The sequence below is a fragment of the Amia ocellicauda genome, chromosome 23 (assembly GCF_036373705.1).
Source record: "Amia ocellicauda isolate fAmiCal2 chromosome 23, fAmiCal2.hap1, whole genome shotgun sequence".
In the NCBI taxonomy this organism is placed as follows: domain Eukaryota; kingdom Metazoa; phylum Chordata; class Actinopteri; order Amiiformes; family Amiidae; genus Amia; species Amia ocellicauda.
In genome coordinates this window covers 16346437-16367547 of record NC_089872.1, presented here as the reverse complement: position 1 = coordinate 16367547, position 21111 = coordinate 16346437, and the positions used below count along the sequence as shown (strand labels likewise).

Here is a 21111-nt window from a genome sequence, read left to right as displayed (position 1 = left end):
ATTGTTCAAAAGAAGGAGGCTGGAATATACAAGGTTTATATAGAAAGCCTGATAAAAGCCCGATAAGTGCTCATAAATGCACTGACAGGGGTTATATGGCCCGTAAAGTCAACATAAACTGTGTGACAGTCTAATATTGATTCATCCACTCTATGTCCTATTCCCAAAAGGATGCTGTGTAAAAAAAACCTGTTTATGGTTTGAAATGCTAACATGATAGTATGAGTAATATAGCATGTGTCTGTATGTTTTCCAACTGAAAGATTAAGTAATTACTTTCTAAATCCAAACTACTGTGAGAAATACACTCGGGCAGTAAAGGGTATACTTCAAACGGATGAATAAAAACAGTTTATCAGACTATTTGGTTACTGTAGTGTTTTATTTGCAGGATTATGGCATTTGCACATTTGGTTCTTATTCACAATTGGTATTGACAAAATATTATTTTTAATGTTACAAATATGACAAAATAAATAGAATTGTATAGTCAAAATAAATCAAACATTTATATCACAATAATAATATAATACAGTATAATTTATAGGGGTTTACAATCTACAGACTTTGGCTCATACATTGCCTTTTTGTGTCACCTTTCATTAACTCTTTGCATACTTATCATTTTTTTGGGGGGAATATATATTTTTGACATTAAATGGGTTATTGTCATTGTAATAAAATAGTAGTAAGATTAAATGTTCTATATTGGGGCCATTCAATCAATTTTCACAAATGTATACTGAGGCCATCAAGTAGTATGATTTCTCAACTTAGTGTAGATGATGGATTGTGATAAAGAAATCAAATACTGATTAGTTTCAATACCACGATGGGCTTGTATGCAGTATTTATCTCAAATAATTTGAAATAGAACATTGTGGCTAACCTTCAATGTTTCTATACCTATAGTTCAAGGGAATTGTAAAATACCCAAGAACTCAGTTTATTTAGGAAAAAAGCTAAAACAAAATAAACTTTGAGAATGATTATTCCATAACAGGAAAAAAAAATGAAATTTTGAAAGGGGCTATCGGTTTGTAGTGTTTAACCTGCTGTACTGACTGACTAAAATATATATGAATGTACACCATGTGGGTACAGGACACCATCTGCTTTGAAAGAATCCCGGAAATGAAAGTATATTTTCATGAAGATAATGATCTGCCCTCCATGGTTTAAAAACTCAAGTGACCCCAGCGACCCGCTCGAACCCCCAGTTGCAACTTAATCACAACCACGTTTAGCAGGAAATGAATGACCAGCGAGTTTGCAAAATACCAAACTCAAGAAATTACTTTCACAAGTGTGGAATGATTTTCCTTCACATCTCATCACTGAAGTCTAATGCTTGACATGTAAAATACTCTGAGCGGCACGTGGCGTGGTGAACAATGAGAGATCTGAGCATAGGGATTAAAGGACTCTTTGGTAAAAAGAAAATGTAGATACACCTATGTTACTCATTACTTTGTAATATGACACGAAGGACCACTACCTCTTTTTTGCAGCATTCGTCAGCTACACTATGCACCTTTGCAGCGTAGCTGTACAGAGAGTGACGGGGAAAGCATTTTGCATATTTCAATATTAGAACATTTGAATTCCTAAGGCTTATAGCTGGCTTGGGCAACTTTGGAGTTTGTCTTCCTGTTTAAGGCGTTGCAGATAAAGTTCCCTGCGTCCATCACTTTGTGAAGATCCACTCCCTGCAGGGAGAAATGTGCACACAGGCCAAATAAACCTCACATCAGTCCAACAGGGGGAGCAATTGTAACAACAATTCAACACATAAGATATACAAAAAAGATATACTGTAAATGGTGATGAAGATGTCATGAATGTATGATTTTTTTTTCTTACACTTGGTTTTGTTTTAAATATTTATTCAGTTCTGGAATAAGATAATAATCGTCTGATAATACATTCATAGTTTATTGCAATGAAAGGATGAACAAGGAAGTTCTGATTTGCTGCTGGCATTCTTGTCACATGAAAAATACTTACTGTTTTAATACCTAACCCATTGAGCATGTAAACAACATCCTCAGTAGACACATTGCCAGAGGCCCCTACAGCATATGGGCAACCACCAAGACCAGCCACTGAGGAGTCCACCACAGAAATCCCCATCTAAATGAAAGAAACAGAAGAAATATTTAAACCAGTTTCTAGCACTTTACTGTCAAGTTTCAGTAAAGAATTATAAGCACAGAACATATACTTGTGCAGAAGCTTGTGCCAGTAAATGGATCCTAATGTGACTAAAACGCCGAAGGCAAATGAAAACATTGTATTTTAAACTGAGAATGGATATAAAATGATAATAAAATAAAAAATAATGAAACTGCACTGATGGTGACGGATGCTGAATTTAATATGCCGGTATTTTCCATGTATAAACATTTTCTCTATTTAAAATAATAATCATACATTAGCAGTCTTTTTGAGTCTTTACATGGAGTGGAGAAGCTTGCATTCGAAATCATCGCAGGATTTGTACTTTTAGTGGCGGAATACGTTTCATGGCCAACCACAAATGTCTGGCCTCCATATGAGAATTTATGGCCCATTATGAGCTGTTGCTCTGTACGTCTGAGCTAGTGCTTGTCCACTCACATGAACGGCACGAAGACTGTGGAAACTCCAGCAGTGCAACACTTTGTTTTTGCTCCATTTTAATATATTTGAAAAATAAACCTCTCTAAATTGCTCTCACTTATTCTGACAATGTCTTTTATTCCAAAGTCTTTTTCCCCCTCCATGCAGACATAGATCTTTACATAATCATATTACTTTGTTTTAAATCATACTCTTGATGTTTTGTTGGCATTCGAGTTGCGGTCTGGTCAGTTTAACTGTCCACGTCAGTATAACCACAAGGTGTCACTGCTGTATGATGTGAAATTGAAGCATTTGTTTGGAGAGACATTGGACACACTTACTAGAGAAATCCTGCTATCTGAGATATTAAATCAAACATACCCACTGAAAGACACATGTATATATAGTTTTCTATGATAAATATATGTATTTACCATTTGTTACAGGATGTTCCTGGTGAACGCCCTTATTCTATCTATATCTATCTATATCGGTCTAACTCTGTCTCTCTCTATCTCTCTCTAAATTAATTGGGGTATGACAGAAAAATAAAAAGTTCCCTGAAAATAATCTACAAATCTACTTCCTGGATCCAGAGAAATGACGGACATTGAACTTTAGGAATATTCATGCCTAATATTCTCATTATTACGATTGCTATTATTTTACGTATCTGTTTTTACAATAAAGAGGCACTTTTATACAACTCTGTGACTGCCACATGATAAACCTCTGTTATTTATAACATTTGCCGCACAGGTGCACAACTATTAACTTGTTACTTCCAGGTTGGGGGAAATGAGCATTTGATATGCCTTGGAGGCCCTTGCCTTCAAAGCCATTAAGTTATTTACAACAGGTTGTGGAATCTTTGTCTTCATCGTTACAAATTATGAAGCCAAATGTCTATTTTTCAGAAGCATTTCAGATTAAGAGATCCGAATGTTTTCCACATGTCCACTTTACTGTCAGGAGAATATTAAAAACGTTTTCCAGCTTCCGTTGCACAGCCAGATGTGGGGAGATCCCACAGTGAAGCGAAATTAACGCAGGATCCTTCTCATGACCCCGGTGTTGTTTTATCAACCATCAGTGTAAAGCTATATTAGAGGTTTTCATTGCTCATAAACCTGCCCCCCCCCCCCCCCCCCGAAAAGCACGAGTTCAGTTTTCAATAACAATCGCTATAATTGCTGACTTTTTAAATGGTCCGAACGTAGCACTATTTCATAAGATTTCTGTCATACTAAGCTTTAATTGCTGTTTGTGTTGGCACAGAGAAATTACCCGCTCTGGTTTGTACTGTAGATTTCCAGACCTCGGTTTCAGTAAGATCAGTGTAGGATATTGTACTGGGCAGACGTTTTGTTGTGTAAACATTAAGCAGTAATTTACCTTGTCAATCCACGCGGTTCAACCTCTAATTGCAGGAGGCCAGGGGTCTCAAGTGGACATTTTTTTTAGAAAACAGCGCTTTGAATGGTAACATTGACTTCTGTTTCTTTGCTGATACACTGCATATAGGAAATCTTGGTTAGAAACTCAAATTGGCAGTGTTCAATTAAGTTTACAATATCCAGAAATCATCTCTGGAACAGTTCATAGGGCCTGCCTCCAGCTAGAGAAACGTGGTTGGTTTTAGTTTTGAAAAAGGGACATGGTAATCAAACGTTAGATGTTACAAAATTCCATATCCTCTGTCCAAAAGGAAACAATGTCACAAAATGTTACTAATAAAACTTGAATAGACTGAAGACATTATTTCCTCCTGCATGTAGAGAAAAAACAGACCATCAATTAAAATATCTCAGGAATTACAATATGTTTGGCTTGTTTATTTGTGTTACTAAATTAATTGGGGCATGCATTTGTTTCCATGACAAACAAAGCAGAAAACAGCAACAGTAACTAGCATGCTTTTATTGGTAAATGTTGTTTGGATCATTTTACCCCCCAGTCGTTTAACACCTCTTGTGAAGTTCTATAATCATAATAACAATGAATGAATGACTTAATTAATTAATTGAATAATTACAATTCTTTGCTTTTTTCATTGATCTAACAGAGTGAAAATTAATTGTTTCAGGGTACACCATCAAATCCAAGTCTCTCCTTCAACACCCACCTTTCCAAAATACTAACATTTAGAGATGTTTAGGCCATCTTCTTCACTTCTGCAAATGAAGCACCCCTCACTTCTATGGGTTTTGAGCTCAGCGCCTGGAAGGAGGTCAGTTTCCCTCTGCAATGCTGGCTTTAATCATAACAGCAAACTGGCACTTATAGCAGGTACTGAGCCAAGCTCCAGGGCACTAGGCATGGCTAATGAGGCACTTAGCCCAACATACAATTAAACATGGAAGTTAATTGTCGTCTGCCCTATCATTAATGTGACCAGATTTAAAGGAGCCTTTTTAATAGAAGGTGCAGCTGCCTCTGTTGTCTAGGGAATCCTCCGTGGCTTTCCTTTGCTCTCGGTTTAATGAAAATATTCATCCAGAGATCAATGAACAAAGCACATTTGCCTCTGAGTTCTCAATTTCAACTCCTTCGCCTCGCTATAATGGGAAGCAGTACACTCACACTAATGTTTCCTCTTAGACTCGCTGAATTAAAAGAGCACGCATAATCTTTCTTGTGCAAAACAACAATACAAATATAATTAAAAGCATACACCCTGTAATCCCATTGAAGCCCTGTAAGACCGTATATCCTGCTCTGCTTATAATGGTTTAAGATACAGCGTAGAATTTCAAGTGCATTTCCATGAGGTTTGAAGACAAAATAAACAAACAAACAATAACAGACACAAAAGCTTTGAGGCCATTTGATGAGAAACCTACAAGACAACAGCTCCTTTTAGATATTTTCTACTCCTCCGGATGACACCAGTCAAAGCTTATTGGTGTGTTTCTTAAGCTAGGGTTTAGAAGGTTTACATCACACACGTTTTTACTCAGAAATGCCATGCACTAAGTATTAAGTCCATGCTATAAGAAATATGACTGTGATTAGAGCTAAGTTGTTCAAATCATACATTTAAATTAGTGTCAGATTCATATGTTTCGAATGGTCCATCAGTTGAGCTTATTATGTTATCAACAAGCTCCATACGCTTCGTGACAACGTAATTGGAGTTCACATTCAAACTGTGTTTCTTATTATTACAGATAACCCATCGGGAAAAATGTTGGTTTGTAAAACCCTTTAGAAATGATTAGTTTCATTATTTCCACTATATCTGTGTTTCCTTTCCTATCCAAAGCCTGCGCAACCTTCCCTAATTGATGTGGGGTCACCTAGTCTCTGCTTTACATCATTTAGACAGCCTCCTGCTGTTAACTCCACCCATGGATAAATGTAGGCCCGTAGGCAACCCCACTTCCTTCAGAAAGCCGAGCCCACAGTTTCCTGCATTTTCTTGGTGACAGACCCCACCCCAAACACAGGCCTAACTTTTTCATGACCTTCATCTTGGGAAAAAGGTAAACTTTACAAGTTATTAGTCTGAACACACTGAGTACCAGCAAGGCAGCGGGCAATACTACCTCAGCAGAAACCATTATGAACAAGATCGACGTCCTGGAACCAGGTTAGGAGGTTAAATCAAGCATCTCTCTTTCTTTTCCTTTATATGATCACTTAGTTATTAATGGACACCAAACGAGCACGATGGGTCGAATGGCCTCCTCTTGTTTGTAAACTTATGTTCTTTAAGCCTGTACATTTTTTTTACCTCCTGGGTTTAAATTGCTCAATGTTCTTTGCATGCAGAAGTAATTTTAAATAAAGTGAGCAAAAGCCTAGGCTCTGAGTTAGACAGCAAGTCTCTCTGCACTTCTGGATGGGAAAGCTGGGTCGTTTCAGAGCCAAATCTGTGAAATGGAAGAGTACACAGTAACAGTGTGTGGCCCGCAGAAGGTGAATTTGTAATAGGGTTTGAAAGGCACCAAAAAAAAAAGGAGTGCACAGAGCATGCAATGTATTTGTGGCAGACAAAAGCAGTGGTGACTGCGCACTGACAGGGTTAGAAGAATTCATTTCGGTCACAGCTGGTGGTGTGAACTACTGCCACCGCATAATGAAAAGCGACGATAAAATCTTTAATTTCCATCGGGTTACTGGAGCTGGGGAATTACAACTGGTTGGCTGAATTTTCCCCTGCTATTATTGTTATTTTTCTGTGGTCTTTCAGCTGCTGTAATGAATCAAGTTTTATGCTGATTCACACGAAGACGTGTAACGGCGTTTGAACAAGTACAATCCTGTTTCTCCTCAGTGCTACGAAATGAGTCAAAGTCATGGTCAGATGTTTAGATAAATGATTGCTGTAAAACGGAAAGCTGGACTTGTGGGACTGTAAATACTGGATTGTATGTGTGCAGGTCTTTTATTCTACCCTTTTATTAACCACATACATTTTCTTGTGATGAAAGCAATGGATGAGTTTTTGCTGTGATTAAGAAAAAGTGTATTTTTTAACAAGAAATGTTCATTCATCCATCATTTTATCAGTCCTATGATATTCTTAAAACAACTGCAAATGTGTTAACAGTGAAAAGTGGGGGGGAAAGCAACATTTGTGTTAGTTAAATGGCTGTGATTTGAGTGTGAGTGTTTAACCTTCTCACCATCAGTCAGACGTTTTGGTCTTGAAAGCCTTTGTAATTATTAAGATGCTTTTGAAATATGACACGCAACCGTCGTAGTACAGTACCCGGCAAAGGAAGGCCGCGTCCGAAACACCTCATTTGTGTCGTACCCTCCAGAGTCACGTCATTACACCGACCGTGAAGCGCTCGGCAAAGGCTATCAAACAGGGCAGCATCTGTGAAATACCTTGAGCTTTGTGTTACCATTCAGTTTAGAGAGAGAGAGAGAGAGGGCTTCAGTGCTCAGGTTTTTTTTTTTCTCTCCTCACTATCCCATTCGCCATGTGTTTCTGTGATGCAGAGGATCATTTTTCTGATCGTTTGGCACAACCTTGTCACAAAGTTCAACAGCTCTTAGACAGATGAAGCCGAAACCCTTCAGGCTATATTTCCCCCTGAACTTGAAGGCATTGTGAGAGACAGGGAGCTGTCGTGTGAACAGACACTGAATAGGTAGGCCTTTGTGCCGAACCCTTTACATCTGCGGAGCTGCTGAAGGCCTGGGAGAGCACTTCTGCACTCCTGGGGAAGACATTCTGTGAAAGACGCACAAAGGCCAGGCAAAAAACAACGATTGAAGTGGGGGAGCGCACAGTTTTATTATGCTTTAATTTATTTATTGATGTATATAGTGTCCTCACTAGTTTGCTTAGGCTGAAATGTTCTCTTGGGTGTTTATTTTCCTTCCATTGATGGGGGTGGGTGGTGGGGTTACATTCCCCACGTTTGAAAAGAATGATTTCAAGCTGCCAAAGCTGGGGCATTTCATACATTTTGATGTCTTTCAAATATGGCACAGATTCAGAGGTCAGGGTAACACACACGTGCAGAGGAAGAGAATGATTTCTACATTAGGAGGTCGTGTCTTTCTTTTTCTCTCGTCAGCTATTATTATTATTACTATAACTATTATAATATGAACTTTAACCAACAGAATGGATCGAGTAGAATGTAAAAAGCAACCAGCTGTTACCTGCAGAGCCGTCAGTATATTGGCGAGGGCCTGCCCGTATGTATCGTGGCAGTGAATGGCCAGGACCTCCCCAGGGATTTCTTTCAAAACACATTCCAGCATTTTTGCCATGGTGCCAGGAGTACCCACTCCGATCGTGTCTCCCAGGGAAATCTCATTGCATCCCAGACTGTATAACCTCTTGGCCACCTATAATTGAAACAGTCACACTTTAATAAAATTAATAATGGCTGTCTTAGAACAAACTTTTACTACATATATACTAGCGTTCTGTACATATAGATAGATAGATTAATATATTAATGGAATACATTTTGACATACAATACAGAAACCAAAGCAGTAAAATAGGTTACCTCTGTGGTTTTAGTTGGCTCTATATATCCTTCATATGGACATCCTATGGCACAGGAAACATATCTAAGACAGAATAATAATGTTTAAAAAGCAATTAAGAAATGTTCAATGCCTAGTTATAAATGAGAGAAAGTAACCAAAAAGAATAATCATTTAGATCAAATCAGCATAAAATAATAATGAAACAACACTGATAACAACAATGATTTGGGGACAGATACTATATTGCTGAAAGAAAAGATTGTGTTTCATGTTCAAATGTTAAAAGGGCAGGGGGGAAGATGAAAAGGCTAATTAAACTAATATTCAGGATGGACGAGACCTCAAGAATGTCCCCTTGGTGGTTTTGGTCATTTTGCGAACAAAGTCAGAACAAAGACTTTGCATTTTTTACATTTTTCTGACCGTTCTCATTATCTTAAACATGTACCCAGCAAGCCTTATACCATATTTTTGAAAGACGTTTGATTGAAATAATCATTTAAATTTGGCTTAACTGCAGCTTAATCAAATCAAATTTATTGGGATGGCATCCAGCGGATTGTAAAGCTGCCAGGAATCCATTTATTGTTATATTCATTCAGACAGGCAATAGTGAAAACACAACTTTCAAAAATGTAACGCTCTTTTTTTAGAACTAGTGTATATGGTAACATCCTTTTTGTCTTGTCTCTCTGTCATTCCTTATGTTTAGATCGTCGGCAACAACTGTCAGAACAATTTACAAGTGGTAGGCTAGTTAAAATTATTTGTGTACATTGTTACTCATGTATTATACACTTGCATGTTCCATTTATTTAACGTCAACCAAGGCACTGAAAATTAATGATTGAAATGGTCGCTACTAAAGGGTATTGTCTTTCCATATGTTTAGGAAACATTTACAGTTTGCCTTCAGTGAAAATGAAATGGCATAGTTAAGCTCTATTGGTGAAAAGTAGAAAAAAAAAGTATGAAATGTTTCTCTTGGGCTCAGGTTGTTCGACAGTCTCAGAATCTGCTACTGGAATTTCAATAGAGCTTCTTTCTTCTTCGGAGAAGAGAATGCACTTCAATCATTTCAGACACCATACACTTAGTCATTTTAACAAAAATAAGGATGTCAAACTGATGTGTGTCCATGGTAGTTCTGCTTTGTTTTCTTTGAGATTAAAGAGTGCTTCCACTATTTGAAACATTCTGTATTTGGTTAGCCACATCTGGAGTTGTAGTTGTAACTGATACAAAATACCAGGTTAAACGAACATCTGGAACTCTGCTTTCTTACCTATAATTTCTAGTATAATTTAAAGCTGTTTAAGTATTTTGTTACAAAATTCTGTTCAAATAAAATAAATACCGTGAAAATGCTATGCATCGATGCTGTTATAAAGGGAAAATGTAATATCCTTAAAAAATAAATGGTGAAAGACTGCTGTCAGACTGTTTATTTGTAAGTTTTATGGTTTGCGGTTCTCAAGTTCTTGTCATTGAGGAAAGAAAGAGGAAAAAGTACCCAGTGAACGTTTTTGAAAATAATGTATAGTGATTGTAAAAATGGTGTTGAATATTTTGACAATGGTATTATATGACAAATGCTTCCTTTTATTGCTGCTTTATTTCCCCTTTCTGTGTTTTTTCCTGTTAACACGCATGCTTGGAATAAAAAAGGAATTGGGAATTCAATCCAACAGTCACTCTCAATCTTGTAGAGAAATGCAACATGGGCCACATTTCAGCAGCCAGTTTCTTTGAATAATGATACTATTCTTATACAAATGTCTTGCTTTAAAATGGAAATTTTAAAAGCCATCATCTGCCTGTACGTGTGGAGGGGCTTTGCCAATCTGTGTATGTTCTGAACATGTTCCGTTTATGTTCCTTCTCTTTGGGCCATTGGTTATGCTGATGAGGGCAATGAAAGCAGTCCGTCTCTCTGAATGATTTTTCTGTAATTATTGTCAAATTTTGTGATGGCTCCAGCAATTTAGATTTAATCCAATACCTTTAAATTCTTGGTAAATGTAATAAGGGCCTTCAAAGTATTTCAATATATTCCAATAAAGCATTGATCTACATGTATGAAACATTGTCCAAAATTAAATATATTAAATGTAGAGCTGACACAGTCCATTCTCACAGACACGTTTATCTTCAGTTTAAGGACATCTGTATTTTGTCTTGTATGGCAAGCCAAATTATAATTTAGAGATATCTGCAAATCATTTAGAGATATCTTCAAATGACTTCCTGTATGTAGCCCAAGATTATCACTTCCTGTTAACTTGTTCATTAATTTCTATGTAACTGAATAAGGAAACAGGAAGTGATAATCTCAGCCAAAATACAGGAAGTCATTTGAAGATATCTCTAAATGATTTGCAGATATCTTTAAATGATTTAGAGATATCTTCAAATGATTTAGAGATATCTTTAAATATTTGAAGATATCTTTAAATGCATTTAGAGATATCTCTAAATGATAATTTGGCTTGCCATAGTCTTAAACGTGTCAGAAGATCCCATGTTGATCCCATGAAGTGCCCCCTCATTGCTTTCCATGGTTTCTCCTACCACTTCTACGCTGATGATGCCCAGATCTTCCCGTCTTTTTCCTCTTCTAACCCTCTCATCCCCTCTCGCATCTCTTTCTGCTTGTCTGCTATTTCCGCCTGGATGCACTCGCACCACCTCAAGCTCAACCTCTCCAAATCGGATCTCTTGTTTTTCCCCCACTCTTCCTCACCTTCTGCTAACCTCCCCATCTCGATCCCCTTGGAATCCACCTCACTCTCTCCTTCTTCTTCCGCTAAAAATCTAGGAGTCACCCTGGATCCTGCGCTCTCCTACACCCAGCACATCACCATGCTGACATGCACCTGTAGATTCTTCCTGAGCAACATACGCCGGATCCGTCCCTTCCTCACCAACTACTCGACTCAGCTGCTCGTCCAGTCACTGGTCCTCTCCCGTCTGGACTACTGCAACTCCCTCCTGGCCGGCCTGCCTGCATCTACTACCCGCCGCTCCAGCTCATCCAGAACTCTGCGGCTCGTCTGGTATTCTCTCTACCACAATTCGCACACGCTACTCCACTGCTCCGCTCCCTCCACTGGCTCCCGATACCGGCATGCATTCAGTTCAAGACTTTGACCCTCACCTACCGCTGTCTCAACCACACTGCACCAAGCTACCTTCAGTCACTCGTCTCTCCATACATCCCCTCCAGACCACTGCACTCCTCCAGTGCCAGAAGACTAACTCTACCTCCTCTCCACTCTCCTTCCTCCAGAGCCGCTCCTTCTCATCCCTGGCCCCTAAGTGGTGGAACAACCTGCCCACCGAAGTCAAAACAGCAGAGTCCTTGACCTCATTCCGGCGCTTACTCAAGACGCATCTTTTCCGACAGTACTTGTAATATTAGTCCTCTATCCCTGCTAGATCGCACTTCACAGTTCTTATTATGCTTCTCGCATCCTTGATTGTTTTCCTCCTTGCTCCCTTTCCCGTAGCCCTTGACTGTGACCCTACATCTTGACAGCACTTAGCTTTCACCGTCCAGGATGTAGGAAGTCACTTACTGTACTTTAAATTGGAATTTGTAAAATGTATTATTTTGAATTGCTATTTTAGCTAAATTGAATTTGTAATGATTGATGCCTTGTACTTCACTGTATTTTTGCACTTTGTTTGCACTTATGTTGTAAGTCGCCCTGGATAAGGGCGTCTGCCAAGAAATAAAAAAAATAAAATAAAAATAATAATGTTTCAATGCGCTAGGCCAAAGAATGGCTTTGGGAAGGGAAGCAGCCTTTCATTTTGTAAATGTTTTGCCCCCTAAATAGTGGGAAAACTTTGAAACAAGTCTGTAAAAGGGCAGCAACACAGAGAATATTAGCACAACAGCAAAGAAGGGTAGAAATATTTGAAATGATAGCATTTGCAGACATGGTATCTAACGTAGGCAGGCTAATATGGTTACGTTTAGTTCTCCCACTACAGTAAAGACATTGCATCAAAAAGGCAATGTGTTGACTATAGCCATTACTTAAATCATCGTCCAAAACACCTAAACGGATGTTGTTAATTACTATATCAATGAAGTGCTGTATTGTACCAAATCTATCCCTGATGTGAATTAGTGAACCTAGTGGCCAAGTCATCTCTGAAATTATATAATCATCTCCCATTCAAAGTAATTCATGAATTAGACATTGCTTCTGCTATAAACAATATCCATTCAAACGCAACACAAACAGTTAAGGTTCACCGCAGTCTGTGTGGTAGTAGTGCATCGGCCACACTGTTTACAATATGCTTCACATTTGTTTGGCTCTATGTCCCTCGACCACAGATGTTCTGCACAGTTGGCTTGAATAAAAAAAAAGACTTGCAGCATGAAAGTAAACATTTACAAAAAAGGGGGTCATGTGAATTGCTACTCTTTTTTTATAGGATGTGTAACATTTTGATGATAGCTTCGCATGTTGTCCTTTCTCCTGCAAGGTTTAAAATGGAATAGTACCAACCCACGGACTGGTATCTTTGCCTCGTCTGCTGCCTTCATGACTTCCTCGAATCTCTGCATGCTTTCCTCTATCGAGCAGTTGATGTTCTTCTTGCTGAAGGTCTCAGATGCCGACCCAAACACGGCCACCTCTGTAGCACCAGCTGCAACCTTGCGAAATGGGACCAGATTACAAACCCATATAGCAGCCCATTATCACTTCATTAAGAGTGGGGCAATGCGGTCAGAATGAATATGTGGAAGAAATTTATTAAACCATTTTCTTTGTGGGGACTGATTCCAAATTCAAAGTGCTTGGAATATATATGTGTGTGTGTAAAGATATTATATCAGCTAATTTGTTATAGTAATAGGTGGCTTGAACTATAATGTTTTGTACATTCTAGGTTTCATTTTACAGAATAAATAATATATTTTCATTTGCTTGTTTTAATGACCCGTTACTTACAGCAGCCTGAAAGCCTTGCATATTGGGTGTCAGAACTGGGTATTTAATGTCAGGTAACCTCTTTATTCCTTGCAACACCTCTGTGTGATCGGCCATCTTTAAAAAATATAAAGAAAAGCATTAGATAGTAAAAGCATCAAATTTCAGTGTTAAATGGTAAGCTTTTATAAATTATTATTATTTTTTTATCATTAGCACTTTGAATTTTTCAGAAGACAAGCTGCTCTTAGAAGAATATAACTAGTGCGGTGCATGAATTTCAATCGTATTTCTTTCTTTTCTGGTGTGTTCTTGGTGCTCCCTGGCATTTACAACACATATTCAGTAAGGACTATAAAGTGTTGGGTTGTGGAGCCGTTCCCCAGAGGGTGTTGGAAAATGACATTTCACCCTGGAAACACTTGAATTAGCATTATTTCAAAGTCACCAGTAGCTCCTTGTGTGCAGTCATTTGACTTGTCCCCTGCTTCAGCCCAAGTATTGGATAAATTCCCTCATTGCCTAGGTGTTTAGGCCAAAGGAGCAACCTGGAAAGTTGGGGAACTGTTTCTTCATTTCAGATAACCAAGGTTGCATCCTCAACACAACATTCTTTCAATTTCGAATCTGATCCCTTCGGCTGAAGCAGGGGGCAGGTCATGTGACTGACTGCCCACAGGGGTCTAACGACTTTGAAATAAGACTTATTCAACTGTTTTAAAATTGAAAGATAACCATATGTAAGCAGACACACTCACATTTTCATAAGTTAGAGTGTATCCTTTTAAATGTAGGGTTTCTGATTGAGGAAATTTGCTGGCTACATTGTAATATAGGGTTGTTTTTATGAAAATTACAGCTTATCAAGTTAATCTTTTGTCTTTTTCTATAGACCATGTGAATGTCTGAAGCTGTGACAAAGCCAGTAGAAGTCAAGCATGAATACATATGTAGAGGCTACCAAAGAGCAATCCCAAATTATTATTATTATTACATTTTAAAGGAAATTATGAATATTACCTGTGGGACCCACTTTGATGACACAAAGCTTGTAGCTTCAATAACTGGCAGTCCTGTTTCTGAGAGCATATCAATGAGCTGAATTTTGATTTTTGTTGGAACAATCTCCTGTAAAACAAAAGACATTTGAAATTAAGGTGTAGCCTGGTGTATATGCATTTTGTACTACTTTAATTTCCATCAGCAGGCTTCAGCTACTAGAAAAGCAATAGATATCTGTCATATTTATTATTACGTTTACTTCGCTCTACAGTGATTAATCTTAAAGTACTTTGAGGGGAAGTGGTTAATAGTACGGTCCTGTATAAGATACAGATGATGATGTACTCAAGCAACCAATAGATTGAGCACGTCAAACTTAAATAACATATAAATCGAATCAAAATGGGGATCTACAAGCGTGAGTATGGGACTGATAAAAATGTGAGCTACAGGTACCAAACATGTAACATATGAGCCATCTGGTAAAATCATGTTGTTTCCTACATTTTTCAAGGTCACTTTGTGTTCATTTCATCAATTCAGTGTTTGAAAAGAAAAATGTAAAACATATGTCTTCTAATGTAATTGTAAAAAAAAAACCTTGGCTGCTTTTTGATGAAGCCTTAAGGCTCTCCAGTATAATGTTTTTTATGTCAGCAAACATTTTAAAGCAAAGAGCAAACAATTGTATTTTTTTATAGATATATACAGTGTAAAACAATATCCATCTCAGCTGCTTATTTTACTAAACCTTTTCACTTATACATGCATAACTCCCTTTTCCTGGGAACTGTCACCTGCATCGTTCAAGTAAATATTTTATTTTGCAAATCGGAAGTATTTCCATGATCTTTTGTGCATTTGTCTGTCATGCAGGTAATCAGAAACTGGTATATCATGTGTTGTGGTCTCATTTTGCCATAGATATTGCTGCTTTTGAAGTCTGATATGTTGTAGATCAAGTACCTGGAGTTTAAAACTAAAGTTTGGGAGGAAGACAGCCCCCAATCACGCTGCACTCTGCCCCGAGCTCAGCCAATGAGATGCACCCCCACGTACACACTATCATAAAGACCACATGACAAGTTCCTTTCCCCTGGTCTTGTCTTCATTGCCAGGCTGTCGTTCCCTTAGCCAAGCGGGTTAAGGCCAAAGTAACTGCATTTCTTCAATCACTACTTCTTTCACCTACTTCTACAGGGGGTTTTCCGAATTACTGAATTGTCTTTATAATAAGGTGGTGTGCTTCCTCATGAAATTACAGGAGATCATGTATAATAATTTTGCTTACTGTATTCATTTCATTATGTTACAAAATATATGTATCATACTATATATATATAGTGTACCTAAGGACCAATTCCACTGCTGTTATAGTCAAGTTTCACTGTAGGTACACTGTGTCTGTATTGAATAAGACCGCAATTGCTCATAATTCCTTACAGAAGGTATTTACACTGTAATCATACCATGAAATAGTGCAATTATAGAAAGAATATATAATATTACCAATGCTTTTAATCAACTATGTTAACAGTGTGCCTCAAACTTCCTGCCATGGTTGAGAGGCCCTACTTTGTTGTGTCATTATGACTAAAAGGAACAGTCTAGTATTTGTTATATTGCCCTACTCTGTCATAAAAGGGTAGACATTGGGCATGGAGTGTTTAATCCTGATTATAAATACATATGTTATCCAAATGTTCAGATCAAAAGTGATATAAGTAAAGAAAAAATGGCAAAACCTCATGTTAAATAATGACAGAAATACCTTTTCATTCTGCAGGCCATCTCGTGGTCCAACCTCCACAATTTTCACATAGTCGGGGAGTCCATTTGTGACCGCACCCTAAAATATTTAGTACCGCAGAAATTAACATATTATCGATATAATGAACCTATCCATCTAAATAATTAAATCCTGAAATAATGTGTTATACTCCTAATGTCATTATTCATAATAAGGAATTATTCATTTTAAACCCACAGAAATACTTTGTGTGTATTTTACAAAGTATTAAGTGGAGTTTAACAAAGTTTAAGAAATCAATAACCTTTTAATATTTAATAATATAGTGAATTCATGGAATATCATTATTTTCTGTATAGAATATAAAATGTATACAAGATTAATGAATTTCATGTTCAAAGGTCACTGCCCACCATATATCTGAGAATATGTTATAAACCCTAATGGTTTCCAGAGATGATGATTAAGGTTCATATTTGATTTGTTGTAAGGCCACTAAATCCATAGAGAATGAACAGGTTTTGTAAAAATGACAATACCATGGGACTGAGACTTTTCATTTGACTCTCCCATGAGTGACACACAGGAGACGCCAGTTCACACAACTAACTAGGAGGATGTGCCGTGCTGGAGGCCCGCACCATCTGTCAGATTAATTTCAGGTCATGTTTCTAATGAACCATCAATAATTGACACTACTGATCGCACCCCACTCTTAAGAGCGTGACAAAAGCAAGACAATTACAAATCACCAGTAGATCCTCAAAATAATAGTAATCTCCTGACACTAGCAGTGATGTGTTGCTTATATGCTCCTCCAAGAAACAAGCAAATGTTTGTCCCTGTGTGTGCATTTGTATTTGCTCTATGTCTCTCTCTCATTTAAGCATCAGAGGCACTCACCTTCTCTTCCTGCAGGAATTGTGCGAGCCATGGATAATCCCTGATGACGTTCTGGTAGCTGAGGCAGTGCTTCACTGCAGTGGGGATGTTACCCATTCGTTTATCACTGCGTTTGCTTCCAGGACTCCCCAGACTCCAACACGTAACACTGGACTGCAGGTACCCGGCTGAATCTTTCAGGGACAGAGACACATTTCGTGAATGAGCGGCTTGTGACGTGCAGTGACCTGCTGTGGATCAGGCGGCGCATCGGAGGATCTGCTAAGAGGTCTGCAGCTAGCAGCTGAGACTGACTCAGCTGTTGCTATGGCAGCAACATTGGGGACCGGAAAGGGATGGAGAGAGAGAGAGAGAGAGAGAGAGAGACAGCAGTTCCTCTGAGATTAGAGCATGAACATGCATTTCTCTCTGAAGTGGATCATCCCACTTGCATATTAAGGTGGCACTGGGGCTTCTGTGAACACCCCGTTGAGATGTCTATCGGTAATGGGGCTGTTTATTAAGAGAAGTGCATTGTAGCCCTCTTGCCTCTCGCAGCGGAAATCCTAAGCTTCACGAAAACATGCTGCTCTGATTGATCTGCTGCAATTTAAACAGCTGAAGGTTTCCACCACGAGGCAGGCCAGTCTTGCCAATATCAACTGCACGCTGTAATAAAATCCCCCTGTAAAGTTTGACTGTAATTTCGTAGTGAAAGGCTTATTCTTCTTTGTGCAGCTGTTAACAATAGTCGGTTTAATGAAGTCCTAGTGCTGGACTTCTGAACAACAATAACCCAAAGCGTACTGATAAATCCTTCCCGTCACACATCCCATTTGAGCAAATGTGCTGAAACATATGGTCTTACTGCAAGTGAGGCCTGACTGCGCTTTTCTTTTTTTATTTCTTTCCACAGTGGAGTCACTGAATTCTGAAATGCCATATTTCTTAAGAACATGGACTGAGTTTTTCACAGGCCACCTACAGATAGAGTGAAAGCTTCAGTTGCCGCCTTTCCTTAATGGAAAAGGCTTTGAATGAACTCTTAGTTGCTCTAAGTCATTCATAAACTGCATGACAATCTTTAACTAACCAAGGACAACTGTTTTTGGGAGAGAAAAAAAGAAAGAAAAGAATCAGCGCTAGTACATGGATTCTATTAGTGATGTAGGGTTTTAAGAGAGGTGTCTGTTACTGAGAAATTTAAGGAAATAAGGAATTATATAAACCAGACTGGGGGTTCATTAACTGGATCTGTATGTGCAATGTGAGTAATGAAATAACAAATTGCAATATGCAACATTTTGCTATCCTTCAAAAGTTAAATTTATTAATACATCATGCCTATACCAGAGCTAAATAATCAAGTATTTCATATAACAGTTAGATATAAAATAATTAATACAGACATTGTTAATAGATCCCTGGCTGCTGGAACAAACTATCCACAGCTAGACAGCTAACAAGGCGTTGACAAATAACATCTGTTTTGGTTGTCTTTGAGGAAACCTGTAGACCCCTTTGAGGCCTATTTTGTTTATGCAATATAATTTCATGGTTGTGAGCCTGTAAGATTTCAAATCGTAATGTTTAAGATCTATACTAATCACATTAAACATGAAAAGGACATGTAAGATACGTATATATAAACCCCAATTATGTTTCTTTGAGTTATCCTCTTTCTGTGCAGGAGACGGGATGGTCTTTTTTCCCCTCAGAATAATGTTTGAATATAATTGATATCGTAATCTAATCTTTCCGCACGGGACAATATGAACTCCAAAGCAAACGCACAACAAAACAAGCACAAAAAAAGTAGTATCCAATCCCCTGGCAGCTTCTAGGACCTGGTATATATCTAACAGAACAGTTCGTTAGTGGGGACTGTTGACATGGAAGTTGCTACTGACAGGATTAAATTGTTTATGTTGCACAGTATAAGACAAATCTGGAATCTTTCCATTGTTTTTAAGTCCGGATTTTTCAACAATTAATCACCAAGCTATAAACAATATATCCTGTACAACTCTCACAATCAGTGGGAAGCCGGCCGGAGGTATTTGATAACAAATGTGCCATATTCTGCCCTCTGTTTGTGCAATATGGTATATACACTTACCATACAGGATTTTATATATACAAATGTGTTCTATTGTGCAAAAAAAAAAGAAAGAAAGAAAGAAAGGGAATAAAGGCCCTGCTTTGTAGAATTTGGATCTATCAGCATTTCTACCAGTCTTCCAAAGCACATCTGGTAAACCTAGATCTCATAAAACAGAAAAACACTTGTGTTTTCATTAAGTTGTCCTTAAGGTGTCACTTTAAATAATAACTTAACACTACACAAGCAAACACCAGTGACAGTTGTATTTACAGCTCCAGACTGTAAGCTAGGAGGGAGTGTAGCACATCTGTGTGATGCTGAGCAAAAGGGAGTACTGCTGTTTGTGTACTATTTGGCTTTGAGCCGTCTTTGCACATTCTGTGTTCAGCTGCCTGGGGAACCATATAATACTTGTGTTTTTGTAATAATAATTTTAATATGTCATTAAGAACATAAACTAAAACTTAATCTGTTGTACTTCACGGTAAGTCTGCCTTTTGCTAAAGACAAAATATATTGATAAAATAATAAATGTGTTTCTATGATTTATTTATTCTGATAAGTGTAGCAAGAAACAGATGGACAAAAGGATCCATTTAAGGTAGCTGAAGGCACAACTTGAAAGGGCCAGCGCACATCTGATAACACAACATTAACAAAAAAGATCTAGTTTGTGTTTCTGTGGTTTCATTGATGTCTGATATACCAAGAGCCCACCAAAGTCAAAAGTGGAAAGAGAACTGGTGTTGATTATCTTATCTGTGACTTTATCGTCAAATATCTGCAAAAGTAGAACCATATCCTGGTGACCATAGATGTTTCATGAAATGGATGCTGTGCTTTGGTGACTTATGCCTGGTTTAAACATCATCATTTTGGACTCAAATGAGGAGACCAGTGCTGTACTGAAACCTCTGCTAGTCACAAAGGCTCTTGTGCTGTACTGGTGTTTTTTGCATAGCAAAAGTCGTTTTTCATTAACAGTAAGTGTTAAATTAAAAGCTGCCATAGAGTAAGGGGTTTGTAATTTGAATTTGTATAGTAGACTGAAGCTTTGATTTAATCTGTGCCTAAATTAGGCTAACTACACTTAAAAAAATACACTTCTCTGAACTACCCTTTTCCATTCCTCTGGGCCAGTTACCTCAATTTAGGAAAAAGTAATTAAAACTCAAATATTAAAGTCAATCAAGGTTCAAGTCTACGAAAACATTCGTGAAGTTGGAATGGACCATCATGCTTTTTGTTTTCTATCCCCAAAAAATATATATCTTCTGACAAGTGAAGGGTAGCATTATCCTACTGCAGTACAATATATTTTAATACGCCAAAAAGGAAATGTTTCGCAGATTCAGTGAAAGGACATCTTAATGTAAACATTTTTTTCTCCCCATTATGCAGCAAAATGAAAAGATCAAATCATGATTGAACGACATCTACTTAAGATTAAAGTGTAAATTGAAAAGCGAACAAAAAAGATCCATTATTCTTTCATGGTTTCACATTTGTCCTTCAATTTATATATTTATTTTAACCTACCCAGAGGAAATATTATTTTTACAAATTTAAAAGCCTTATACAGCAGGTTACCTTATACAGTTCCTTCAGGAAGATAGCCAGCACTGAGCCAACTTTCCACAGCTCCTTCTCCTGAGAGGTACCATATGCATTTAAGATTATTTTGCAGTAGTTCCCTTTCTCAGTACCCATGGTTTCTGGTTACGAAATGCGTTGACCTGTTAAAAAGGGCCATCATCGCTCCACGATTGTCAAGTGCAGGCTAAGGGTCACTGGAGACACTGAACTTCTAAACACATTTCACTGTGGTTCCTCTCCAACACATGACACACATTG

At 37.9% G+C, this 21111-nt stretch overlaps 1 protein-coding gene across 1 annotated transcript; it reads right to left on the bottom strand.

The window, feature by feature from the left end:
• Positions 1-363: 363 nt before the first annotated feature.
• hmgcll1 (3-hydroxymethyl-3-methylglutaryl-CoA lyase like 1) lies at positions 364-20909 on the bottom strand. The gene is made up of 10 exons (XM_066696981.1): positions 20848-20909; positions 17175-17347; positions 16293-16370; positions 14540-14647; positions 13541-13636; positions 13094-13242; positions 8585-8648; positions 8230-8418; positions 2008-2133; positions 364-1709 (listed from the first exon to the last, which is right to left on the bottom strand). The coding sequence occupies exons 2-10, from the start codon at positions 17268-17270 to the stop codon at positions 1608-1610; spliced, it is 1008 nt and encodes a 335-aa protein (XP_066553078.1). The 5' UTR covers positions 17271-17347; positions 20848-20909; the 3' UTR covers positions 364-1607.
• Positions 20910-21111: the final 202 nt, after the last annotated feature.